Raw genomic sequence first — 13,179 nt, 5'->3', positions numbered from 1 at the left:
TATTATTAGCCACTAGAGACTTGGGGCTTTTCGACAAACCCAAATATATGAAGAATAATCGATTTTCGTTTACTAGTTACCTGAAAACACCCTAAATCAGACAAACCAACATCATTTGCTCTACCACCTTTCACGAAAATCTGAGAACAACTCTATCGGTTTGGCATGTAATGGTTGTATAAAGGGACCTGCGGTAATCTGTCTGAAAAACAACAGCTGTGCTTTTTGATATTTGAACTACAAATGAACCATGATATATTTGTTGAAAACCATTTATTATTTATACATTACAACATTTCAAATGAAGTACCTACTTATATATAATATTATATATAATTTCTCCTAACTTCATTCATCAGGCATTTTGGTATTCAATGAACCAATTATCGCAGAACAGTTTTGCCTTTTTTAAACATTCTTCTCAAATTAATTCAATTGAGTTGTAACAATGTATTACATAAACATTTATCTATTGATTGAGTTGCCCGCAAAGCAATTGCCCTTTTTTTTTCTTTGCAAACTAAACACTTTCTTGTATATAGAATAAACGCATAAACATGAGATGTACTACATTTTAAAGCTTGAACATTCAAGTTTTGGACTGTTAAAAAAATTCAAATTCAAATTCTATTTTTTCAAAGATTTGATGGATTAACGCAATTTTTTCCCAACTAATTCAATAGCCAACCCAATTAGCCTTATCAACCAGTTTCCATTTGATTATTACGATGTTCCTTTTCAATAAAGAGATATTGTTTTTTGAATGAACAATTTCCTCATCTTCTATGATGATTAATTGTTCAATAAATAATAATTGAATCGCAAATCGAGAGACAGTTTTGAAAACTAATTTGAAGCCAATGTAAAAAATTTGAATAATTTTTTTTTCGTCAATGTAACAATTAAACGAAAGCAGGATAATAGGGCTGATTAGAATTGCTATTGAATTAGTTGACAAAAAAGAGGTTTCTCAAAATATTCTAAAACTTGAGACTTTAGGTTTTGATATGATGTTCAACCAATCTTTATGCGTTCATTCTATGCATAATTTTTTTATAATTAATAATAATAAGCCACCTAATAAGTTGAACTGAAAGTTAAACTTTTTGGTAGGAAAGCGCTGACTGACTTTCAGTTTAAAGTTACAAAATAAGAAAATACAAATACCATATTTTTCAATAATTTAAATTCACTTCTCTGTTAACTCACAAACCGAAATGTAATTGTCAGCGAATTGAATTTTGATATTAAACCACTCAAAATGCTTAATATCGAAGCAGCTAAAATTACATCCACACGCTGAATCATGTACGATTTCCGGTTTTTGTTTCCCTTTTCCACTTTTGATCAGTATTCATTGCCATAGGGTGGCTTAAATATTATAGAATAACACGTAGAAGGTATTTTCATTAACAGAAATTTCAAATTCAAAATGTAACTATACAAATCAACCACCTGTCCATATTACCCCCACTGTCCGTATTACACGCGGTTCCCCTATATGCGATTTGTGACAATGTGACAACCGGGGTTCTTCGTAGCCTAATTGGTTGCGTGACGGTACTAAGCGAACAATCATGGCCTTATAACTCAGGGCACTCAACTGACCATCTTTGTGTTATTCTAGCTACTGCGTCCATGCATCAATCATCATGTGATGGTGATTCCAGCCTCTCACTTCACATATGATCGATCTGCTTCATCGGTAATTGATGCTATTTATAAACACAGCAATGGAAGCCTCATATCAACAGTCCCGCTGTGTCCAGCTGTGAACATTCGAACAATAGGAATATTCTTACGCCGAAAAATGCGACATGTGTTGTGTATCGATAGAATAGGAATACTCTAACGCCTAAACGGCTAATGTGTAATAGATAAAAATGTGTACCGATGAGATAGGAGTATTCTTACGCCTAAATTGCCACTGTGTAATACAAAACATGAAAAAAATGTACACGGTAAATTCGGATCTGTTATAGCCGAATTGCTAGATGAGCCTAATTATAAAAATAAACAGATGGGATAACAAAAAAAATGTGGCAACTTTCTAGTTGAATTTCTGACTATTTTCTATTTATACAATAAGTATTTCTGGGAGCTGGGACCGACACTGCTACGGTGCAAACGCTCTTGGTGCGGGGTGAATGGAAAGCGCATTGGAGCCCAACGTATGAACAGTGTTTTTGGGCTTATTGGTTGATAAAATTCCGATCGATCGTTCAGTTTACACAACTTCTTACATAGTTTTCGAATTGAAAGTGACATCATAGTACAACACATTGTAAGCCGGTTGGCGAGGAAGAATTTTCCAACGGTGAAACCTTTGTTTTTCATTTGAAAGCTATGTTTGTCACCGACACAATCGATTTCGGATTTTTTGTTGCCGCTCTGCTGAATGGTATAATTTGTGGGAACTATGTTTAACGGCGTGGAGCTCAAAGCTTCAAAAGGCATGCGGTTGATGCTAATGTGCGTTTAATTTACTTACTTTTTTAGAGTACAAAATGTGTGACATTTGTGGAGAATGTATAAAATCTGAAAGTGTAAATAAGTGTTTGCTTTGTAGAATATACCGTTATCTAAAACACCGCTTAAGAATAATTAACAGAACGCAAAAAATATAGAAATATATTTTGTACACCATAGAGTAGTGCGGGGCAAAGGTACGCATTGGCCATTTTGAAGCAAACGAGCATAAAATTTCGACAACAGTATAGTCGTTTGATACATTATTACACCAGCAGCTCACACATATAAAAAAGATACATTTCATGAAAGTGGCAAAATGTTATGAGGTAAAAGAGTTTTCTTGACCTATTTTTTTCAGTTTTGGAGATGACGATTTACTTACCTAAAATAACTGGAAAGTTCGAAACTACACTGTCAAGGAAACCTTCACTCTATGATAGATGATAGTGCGTATTCGTTTTTGTGAAAAAGTTCAAGAGCTTTTTTTAAAACTTTGATTAGTTCAAAAATTTGCTTGCGGGGCAAAGGTGCGCAGTGGCTGTGGTGCGAAAGTTCGCACCAGAGTTTTTCTCTGAAAATTTTTTAAAAATGTTTTCAACTACATTTTCAACGGGACCCACAAGAAGGAAGCTGATTTGAAGAAATGCACTCCAGAAATGCTCAAATGGCCCAACAGAGGCTTTGGGAGGGATTCTTGAAGCGTCGGATTGCGGCAGACCTCGATATTTCTGAATCAGCTCTGAGGAAGAGGCTCATATCAGAAAGTGATTTAAGATTCGAATCTTCTTTTATTGACATTTCTACGGGCGGTTCAGATAGGTATTTACGAGTGAGCAGTCTGAGCAGTATGACTCTCAAAGATTTACGGCCTCTGGTGTTTGATTCTACGGAAGCCAACAACCTCCAGCACGAATTCAACCAAGTTGCAAAACAGGCAGGAAGAGATTTTGATTCTAGTTTCATGAGGAACCATCGTCTGTCTCTTCGAACCCCACAATAGTACAACGTAGTATCAGCGCTCCAAGGCAAAGCGTCGGAATCCTCAGAACCGAAATCCAAGATGACAGATAAAAATAAACAATTGCTTAAAAATAATTCGAAATGAATTTCAAATGAAAAATGTTTTTATTTTCACCATGCACCATTTTTAATAACGGTTATGTTTCGTTTATGTTTATGTTTTAATAATAAACTTCAAATAAATATTGTTTTTTTTCAACAACAACAATGATCAAGTGAAGGTAACTATTTATTTATAAACTATATAAATAAAACTGATCTGGTGTCCGTTCCTCACTATTTAACTTAAGAGCGGAGAAACGGATTTTAACAGTAAGTATCAGGACTGATGCGTCTTAGTCTGCATCAGGTTTATATGTCAAAAATGAAATTATATACCGCGAGTATAAATTACGTACATCAAAATAATTTCTGTGGGAACTTGAGTGCTCGAAATGATTTATACCAATATATCAACTGTGGGTGAGACGAAGTTCGCTGGGTTAGCTAGTTTGTTAATAAAAACGAATTCTGTTTCAAATGTTGGACATTTTCGGATATCTTATATTGTCAGTCTCCTTCCTCCCAAAAATTTCCACGTGGTATGTTCGACTATAACACCCATTCTTCTCCACCCATAAAAAAAACACAGAACACCCCCTCCTGCCTACTGGATGGTGCCTACACTCTCTAGTAATGATGCTTCTCCCGCTTGTGATGATAAAGCATTTATTTTTGGTATAAGTTATCTCAGAAGTTCAATTCAATAAGTGCGCACCCTTGCCCCATACGGTGCGCACCTTTGCCCCCACTATGGGGCAAAGGTGCGCATTTGTTTTTGTATTAAAATAGGTATTTGTCCAATTACAAACACATCTTGAGAAATGCTTGTACTACGTTTCGAAGGTAATACATATAGTTACAATTTGGTAAGCTAACGGATTTTTATTTGCTTTTATTCCAAGGATTATTGGACAACAACAGTTAGGTGCGCACCTTTGCCCCGCATTACTCTATATATCTTGTACTGCATTGGCTAAGCACCGATTGTACCGATGTTTTCCATCCACCGGAACAACCAAAATCAATTGGATGGGCTCCTGGCGCTAATTTCCTTCGTTTTAAACAATAAATGCATTATATCAATACTAACTTATCTTTCTCCCTTTCGGGATCCTCCTCCTTCTTCTTCTAATTCTTCTTCTTATCTTTTTTTTTTCTTCATATCTCTCGCACAAATATACAAACACAAACACACCCACTCACCTGTTGCAGTCTATATTACAGATCCGGACCTAATTCTTCCGCGCGGTGGTGACATCGAGTTCACAACCCTTACCGGGGCCTAACAGTGACAGTGGTGCAAATGAGTGCGAGGGCGTATGCAGAGTACCAACGTGCTGAGGGGAAACTGAGTGTGAGTTGTGTATGTGTAAAATAAGAATACATTAAACGAAAACAGTAACACTTAAGTGGCGGAGAGCGCGCAAACGCATTGTTGTGCGGGTGAAATTCCAGAATGAAGCATTTTAAGCATTGAGATAGGACAAGAGTCAAACGGGAATTGCGTATTTTGAGGAAACGATAGGATATTGAGGTGTGAAAGCACAGTAAATTAAAGCGACGAAAAAAAAATTAGAAGATTATTCTTAATTATTCTGTAACAAACAATAGATTGTGAAGCGAGATGATCAAAACTTGTCGCTTATGAGCGATGAGCAAAACACGACAGGAGAACGCGCAAAGTAAAAACAAAACAAACCAACTGAAACCTAAAACAAACACTATTTATATTTGAGTAGATTTATTTTTAGTCTAGCGAAATCAAAGATGGTTTATCGAGAAGCAAGTTACTGTATAAATATTTGTTAATGGCGGAGAGGTTCAAATCCAGGCGAGATTGATGTAAAATAATGTTTAAGAAAACAGAAAAAAACCCATTACAAAAACACGCATAGTGCAAATGGCACTCTCGTGAAGGTAAAAGATACAAAAATGTAGGTAAAACGATATTAGTTTAGTCGCTGATATTTTTTATATAAAAAATCGACACAGTCACGAAAATCATCAATGGAATGAATGGATGTCAACAATCAAAATTTCGTTTAATGAAATAAAAGCCATGGTTTTTCGAGTAAGAAATTAAAAATGACCGCTGATGGCGTTTGTTCTTGATTGAATTTCCAGTTTATCACATCCCGTAATTGGTACAACGACACCGTGGAGCATTTAGTTCCCCCCTCTCGAAGTGGGGTCGAATAAATGTTTACGGTCTTGCGCCCGTATCAGCACGAGACTGATCAGACCAACGAGTGGATATTGTAGCCAGACTTTCGTCATAACCTTATCTGCTGCCGGAAGGTTAAAAGCGCAATCAACATTCGGTTTTATTGGTGGACTTGGTTGACGCGACGAAAGCTATTAACACCTCGACCTCCGACCTGCTGATAAGCGGGGTGAGTTCATTTTCCACCCACCGCTGAACAAAACAAAAACGACAAATGGCCCAACATATTTCGTAAAGGGTGTGTCACATCAAATTGCATCAGGGAAAAAACGCTGTAGAAATTCGCCCAGTAGACCGATCCTTTTGAAAATTTTAGACAGTAAAATAAAAATTATTAAACAACTTTTGGCATTTTCTTTTTATTCATACTTCGAGCCCAAGCCCGTATGCTCGCACCTTCCTCTTTACCCCGTCCATAAGGTTCTGTACAACGTCAGGTTGTAGTTTTTTTCGAACAGAAATCCATTTTCTCTAGAAGTCCGCCTCCGATTTGACAACTTTTAGGTTCTTCCGGAGGGCCTGCTTCATAATCGCCCAATATTTCTCTATTGGGCGAAGCTCCGGCGCGTTGGGCGGGTTCATTTTCTTTGGCACGAAGGTGACCCCGTTGGCTTCGTACCACTCCAACACGTCCTTTGAATAGTGGCACGAAGCGAGATCCGGCCAGAAGATGGTCGGGCCCTCGTGCTGCTACAATAGTGGTAGTAAGCGCTTCTGTAGGCACTCCTTAAGGTAAACCTGCCCGTTAACCGTGCCGGTCATCACGAAGAGGGCGCTCCGCTTTCCGCAAGAGCAGATCGCTTGCCACACCATGTACTTTTTGGCAAACTTGGATAGTTTCTGCTTGCGAATCTCCTCCGGAACGCTGAATTTGTCCTCTGCGGAGAAGAACAACAGGCCCGGCAACTGACGAAAGTCCGCTTTGACGTAGGTTTCGTCGTCCATTACCAGGCAATGCGGCTTCGTCAGCATTTCGATGTACAGCTTCCGGGCTCGCGTCTTCCCACCATGTTTTGCCTTTCGTCGCGGTCAGGAGCCTTCTGAACCTTGTATGTACGCAGGCCCTACCGCTGCTTGGTCCGCTGGACGAATGAACTTGACAAATTCAGCTTATTGGCGACATCCCGGACCGAACTTCTCGGATCACGTCTAAACTGCTTAACTACGCGCTTGTGATCTTTTTCACTGAGTGAGCATCCATTTTTGCCGTTCTTCACCTTCCGGTCGATGGTTAGGTTCTCGAAGTATCGTTTTAGTACTCTGCTAACCGTGGATTGGACGATTCCCAGCGTCTTACCGATGTCCCGATGTGACAACTCCGGATTCTCGAAATGAGTGCACAGGATTAATTCACGACGCTCTTTTTCGTTCGACGACATTTTTCTAAATTTACGAAAAATTGACAGTGAAGCATGGCCAACGTGATCTATACACTCTTATCTGATTATAAGCGAAAGCTGAAGATATAATTCCTAAAAATTAAATTTCTACAGCGTTTTTTCCGTGATGCAATTTGATGTGACACACCCTTTATTCAGAGAGCGAGAACATTTTGCATCAAACATCAGTTATTAATCGAGCTAATTCCATCGATTGTCGTTGCACTTGCGATGTCATAAAAAGCCCCCAAAAATCGACGAGTTGGTGAAAATGTTCGTCTGTTCCAATAAGAAAGCATCTGTGACATTTTATTACCATTCGGAAGGGTCCGTTGCTTCCGTTCGTTCCTGCGTCCGCATTGACAGTCTAGCGAATCAGAGCAAAACCAGCTAAGAGTTGTAAAGTGTCGTTCTATCGTTTGGCTTCTGTTGGATTTTCTTTTTTTTTCAGTGCTGAAGTATTTCATCGGGCGTCTGTTCGGCGGCAGCACTACAGGAGTCCATCGAAACCCCACCCAAACCGGCTCCGGATTACCGCTACCGCTGGTGCGCTGCTGGAGAAAATCTAATAAAGTATAAATTGCGAAAATATCGTTCATAGACTTTGGAATCGCCGAAACACGACCGGGCGATGAACCGATTGAAAAGAGATACCATTTTCGTAGCAAGAATCGCCCACCACCCCCTCGATCATAGTTTTTTTTTTCTCCAGACTCTCGGGCCCAGTAGTTGTGCCCTGCAGGGCGCAAAAGGGATCTGTGCAAAGCAAAGCGTGGATTATAATAAATTTTTATATCGCCGAGTGATGGCACGTTAATAAAAATGAACGCTCCAGACGGAGAGGAGAGTGAGTTCTGCTGTTGTTGACCAGACAAAAAAAAAATTACAAAAGGAATGTTGTTTTAACGACGAGCGAGATTTATACTGTCATCGGGTGATTATGGGGAATCGAATGCAGAGCGAGAGGAAGCGTCACGGCAGTGCACAATCGACAAAGTTCCTAGGCGAATCATATAAATTAGCAGCAGATTTTTTCTATTACCTATGAACTCGGGATTAAATTTTCCCATGGAAATAAGTTTTCTGAAATCGGATGCCAACAAATAAGCACCGATGGAGAGATATCGTCGTTTGAATTGTTCGCAGATGCGAATTAAATTTGTTTCTTAATTTGGAATTGTGATTATGGCTTTTGACAAGAGATCTATGATATTCTGTCATCACGTCTTAGATATATCTAGAAGATGAATTGAAATATATGTAATTTCGTGTTCCGCATCAGTGGAAACGTTACAGAAGGCTTCTTAATTGGTAAAAAAAATAATTAGGTAAAATGATAACCTAAACACAGAACATGCAGGAAAAAAATGAAAGATTTCGAATGCTTATACCTCGAACATTTCTTAATAGATCATAGATATAACCCACCCATCTTTTAATATAATCGATTTTGCGTTTTTTATTATAAGTTACATTAGGGTTACCATGCAAGAACGGGTTTTTTGCTCTATTTTTTTATTTCAAACTAGCTGACCCGGCAAACTTCATCCCGCCCAAAATTTATTTTTCGTTATCACATCCACGTTTTCTTACTAAGCGCTGTTCATGGGTCCAATCGCAGAACTGTTCATTGACTGATCTTTTAATCTACCCTTTGAAATAACCTATTACTATAAAGTTCCTAGTAATTGTACCAAAACTCGTCATTATAATATCAGATTATTTTCAGGACACAATTTTCGTTCAAGATTTTTCAACCACTTGCAAATAACATGTTATTTCCGTTACATGGAATAAATGTTTGATACAGAAAATATGATAGAATGAAGACAGCCCTAAAGCGGACAATTCCTTTCCCGAGTTTTGCTCTTATCAACACATTCGGCGATCCATTTTATTATATAGATAGAAGACGATATAGGAGTGCGTTTTATCACATCAAAATCCATTTCCACTTTCGAACGAAGATCAATTTGGTTACCGCAAACAGCAAATGTACTAACAACGCTTGTCAATATGCAATTTCAAAACACATGCAAATTGAATTTTTTATTCCCTCACATTCCAAATTTGGCTCCATTTTCTTGATTAGTTCACGAGTTATGAGTTTCATTTGTATGGCAGCCCTCATGCCCTTAGAGAGGGAGTAGGTGTGTCGAACCACCATAAAAACGTTTCGTGGCCCCGGAAACCTCCACATGCCAGATATGGCTCAATTTGCTTGATTAGTTCTCGAGTAATGCAGAAATTTGTATTTCATTTGCGTGGGAGCCCTCCTTTAGAGAGGGGAGAGGAGTGTCGAACTACCATAGAAACGTTTATCGATCCCTGAAACCTCTATATGCTTAGTTTGATTCTATTTGTTTGATTAGTTCTCGAGTTGTTCAGCAACCTCCCCCCCCCCTCTTCAGAGCGGGGAAAGGAGTGTCAAACCACCATAAAACATTTATTGCTCTCTAAAACCTCCATATGCCAAATTTGGTTCCATTTGCTTGAATAGTTCTCGAGTTATGCAAACATATGTGTTTCATTTCTATGGCAGCCTCCTCTTAGAAAGGTGGGATGAATGTTGAACCACCTTAGAAATGTTTCTTGCCCCGTAAAACTCCATATGCCAAATTTGGTTCCGTTTGCTTGATTAGTTCATGAATTATGCAGAAATGTATGCTTCATTTGTATGGTAGTTCTTTACCCCCCTCAGAGAGAGGGGAGCAGTGTCTATTTACCATAGAAACGTTTCGTGTCCCCTAAAACCTCGGCATGCCAAATTTGGCTCCCTTTGCTTGATTAATTTTCGAGTTAAGCAGAAATTTGTATTTCATTTGTTTCAAAAATATAAAAAAAAACTCAGCTTTCAAGAAAAAATATTAAAAAAATATATTGCCCTCTATATTCAACCGAGTAAACTATGAAAAACAAATACAATAATGACGAAAACAAAATTTAATTTTTTTTGCAATTGTAATATTTTTTTCAAAAAATTCCAGCTCATTACCTTTAATTTGATATGTCTAACATCTCAATCGGTTCAGTTAATAATTTATAAAAAAAACCATTCTTGGAGAAAAGGGGAACGGTAGGATGTCTGGAACCATCAGTTGACTTTGAAAATCATAACTCAGAAACGAAAAAAACGCCTCTCTGATTTTTGGATATACTATGTAAAAAAACAGCTTTCAAAAAAGATATAAGAAATATAGCGCCCTATATATTTAACCGAGTAGACTATGGAAAACAAATACAATACAATTACGAAAACAAAATTCTTTTTTTTTTCTGCCATTACATTATTTTTACAAATAAGACTAGTTAATTGGCTTCATCTTGATATGTCGATCATTAAAACCATTAATCATTTAAAAAAAAACTTGTCATTTTTGAAAAAAAAGTGGGAAAAAGGGATTTTTCGGACCACCATAAAATAGAAATGGGCGCCCTAATAAAAAAATACGGGTCTAATATTTTGCTATAAAGAACAACAATTCCACTTTTCACGAAAATCTTAGAAACATATATCGGTTGAACATGGAATGGCTGAATAAACAAATAATAGAATACTTAGTGGATAATATGAACATTAGTTATTTAATGTTTTTTTTTCAGAGCTCGACAAAACATCCGAAAATCATGCCTCCCCACTAGCATACCCCCTAAATAGAATCCGCTTATTTTGAGAAGAATTTTCAATTTTAGCATAGCCCGTGCGTATTAATGGCGCATCTTCGTAAAGTTAAATAACCGTTACGTTAAACCGCCATAATTTCTCCAACTTTTGATCCGTTGGGTAAAATTGATTGAAATTTTGCGTAAACATAGTTTAATGTGTATTGTTTATACTCTCTGTGAGTTGATGGACACAGAAGATGTCGAAGTTGACCAAGAAGTTCCTAATTTGGCAAGCGATTTGTACTTACAGTAAGTGGAGTACACCTTTCGTTACCGCAATGAATGAATGGACAGGTTTATTTAGAAGAGTGTCTCCTGAAGGCTTACTGTGGTCCGATGATCATTTGGCCGGATTGAGCATCAGGCCACTAGACGAAGGACGGGCTAGAATGGTGTAAGACGAATGATGTCGATTTCGTGCCGAAAGACCTGAACCCCACAAACACTCCACAACTGCGCCCAATAGAAAAATACTGGGCCATCATGAAGGAGCACCTTCTAAAATGAACTAAGGTGGTAAATAATGTAGAAGAAATGAAAAAAAGTTGATGGGTCTGAGCCTAGGGGCACGGACGGGATCTTGACGTAGGACTGTGATTGTGTGTAGTAATTGCATTTAAATTGAGTTTTTCATTGTTCAAAATCTGCCCTGGAAAAACCGTTTCCTGTATGTACTTGTATCCTTTAAATGGGTGAGATGACATAACGTGGTAGAATTCCACATTCCGTTCAAAAATGTACATAAAAATACCATTAAAGACATTACCACTCTTTTCTTCTGTTTATTCAATCATGCAGAAGAAGACAAAGAGTCATCATGTATCATTTTTAAACACAAGTCTAAATAGTTAAGACCTACAAAAATATAAGCCTGAGTCAAATCAATCTATGTCTACAAAAATATATTATAGATAAAAATAGCATTATCACCTTCGTTACCACGTTGTCCGGAACATTGTTTGTAATAACTTTATAGCCCTGTAAGATCGGGACTACTCAAACTATCATAATCTGATTTACGTGGGTATATCCTTTCGATCTACTAAATCAGCAGCCATTTAAATTCATTTATTGCATTTTTACATAACCAAACAACATACTCGATATTATGCTATCGTGGACCACAATTACACAAATTGTTAGTAGTGAAACCTACACGATAAAAACATGAATTGAGCACAAATTGATTGGACAACATACAATCTATATATATATATATATATATATATATATATATATATATATATATATATATATATATATATATATATATATATATATATATATATATATATATATATATATATATATATATATATATATATATATATATATATAAATGGATTTCTGTCTGTCTGTCTGTCTGTCTGATTCTTATAGACTCGGAAACTACTGAACCGATCGACATGAAAATTGGGCTGCCATACAAATGAAACACAAATTTCTGCATACCTCGAAAACCAATCAAGCAAATGAAGCCAAATTTGGCATGTTAAGGTTTTAGGGGGCATGAAACGTATAATGAAGTATAAATTTCTGCATAACCCGAGAACTAATCAAGCAAATCGAGCCAAATTTGGCATGTATAGGTTTCAATCGTGAATCAACACTCCTCCCTTCTCTCTAAGGGGTCAGGGGAGGTCGCATTACTCGAGAATCAATCACACAAACGGAACCAAACTTGGGATGTAAGGTTTCTTGGGTACGAGAAATGTTTCTATGATGGTATGACACCCCTCCCTCCTCTGAAATGCCCCCTTCCATTCCAAAAAATTAAAACACATATTTCAATCAAACATATTCCAACCAAACATGACAATTTAAAATTTTCGGAAAACCCTGAAGGAAAATCAGAAAAAATCAATTCGCATATGTTTTACAATTTCATAGTGGCAAGCGTTGTTGGTCCATTTGATGTTTGAACGTGCGCTTAGTAAGAGAACGTGAATGTGATAACGAAAAAGAAATTTTTGGCGGGACGAAGTTTGCCGGGTCAGCTAGTATAATATAAAATTAATGCCTATTATCGGTAAATGGCGAATAATTCATTTTACGCATCAACTCACATTATGAGCTAGCGCCCGAATTTTGGAAAAAAGATTGCTCGTTGCGTCTGGGAGGAAGCGAGTGGATAGTGCAATCGAAAGAAAACATACCCAATTAAATCGTCAAATTGTTAACTTTTTTTAATATATTCACTGTTCATGTTTCAAGCAAAAAAAATATGAATGAATTCCCTGTCTAATGATATATAACACAACATATGTCGCAATAACCATTTTGAGTAATATGCGTTTGAAAACTCTTAATAAATCGTTACATTTTTCGTAGAGTGATCCCCCTATATAGAAATCAAAGACATAGTCCTATGTCAAA

General features: G+C 37.2%; 1 protein-coding gene across 8 annotated transcripts in view; it reads left to right on the top strand.

Annotated features, from left to right (window-relative positions):
• LOC129763359 (hemicentin-2) overlaps window positions 1–5,599 on the top strand; it is a 459,584-nt gene extending 453,985 nt beyond the window's left edge. For 7 of the 8 annotated variants that reach the window (XM_055762336.1, XM_055762341.1, XM_055762332.1 and 4 more), the window contains one exon: window positions 4,747–5,599. In XM_055762336.1, the coding sequence (XP_055618311.1) occupies window positions 4,747–4,820 (74 nt within the window). In that variant the 3' untranslated portion in view covers window positions 4,821–5,599. The remainder of the gene's footprint in view (window positions 1–4,746) is intronic. The other variant, XM_055762340.1, reaches the window with a different exon arrangement.
• The last annotated feature ends 7,580 nt before the right edge of the window (window positions 5,600–13,179 follow it).

The sequence above is a fragment of the Toxorhynchites rutilus genome, chromosome 1 (genome assembly GCF_029784135.1).
Source record: "Toxorhynchites rutilus septentrionalis strain SRP chromosome 1, ASM2978413v1, whole genome shotgun sequence".
Taxonomy (NCBI): domain Eukaryota; kingdom Metazoa; phylum Arthropoda; class Insecta; order Diptera; family Culicidae; genus Toxorhynchites; species Toxorhynchites rutilus.
Note: the sequence above shows the minus strand (reverse complement) of the source record. Positions and strands in the feature narration are given on the sequence as shown.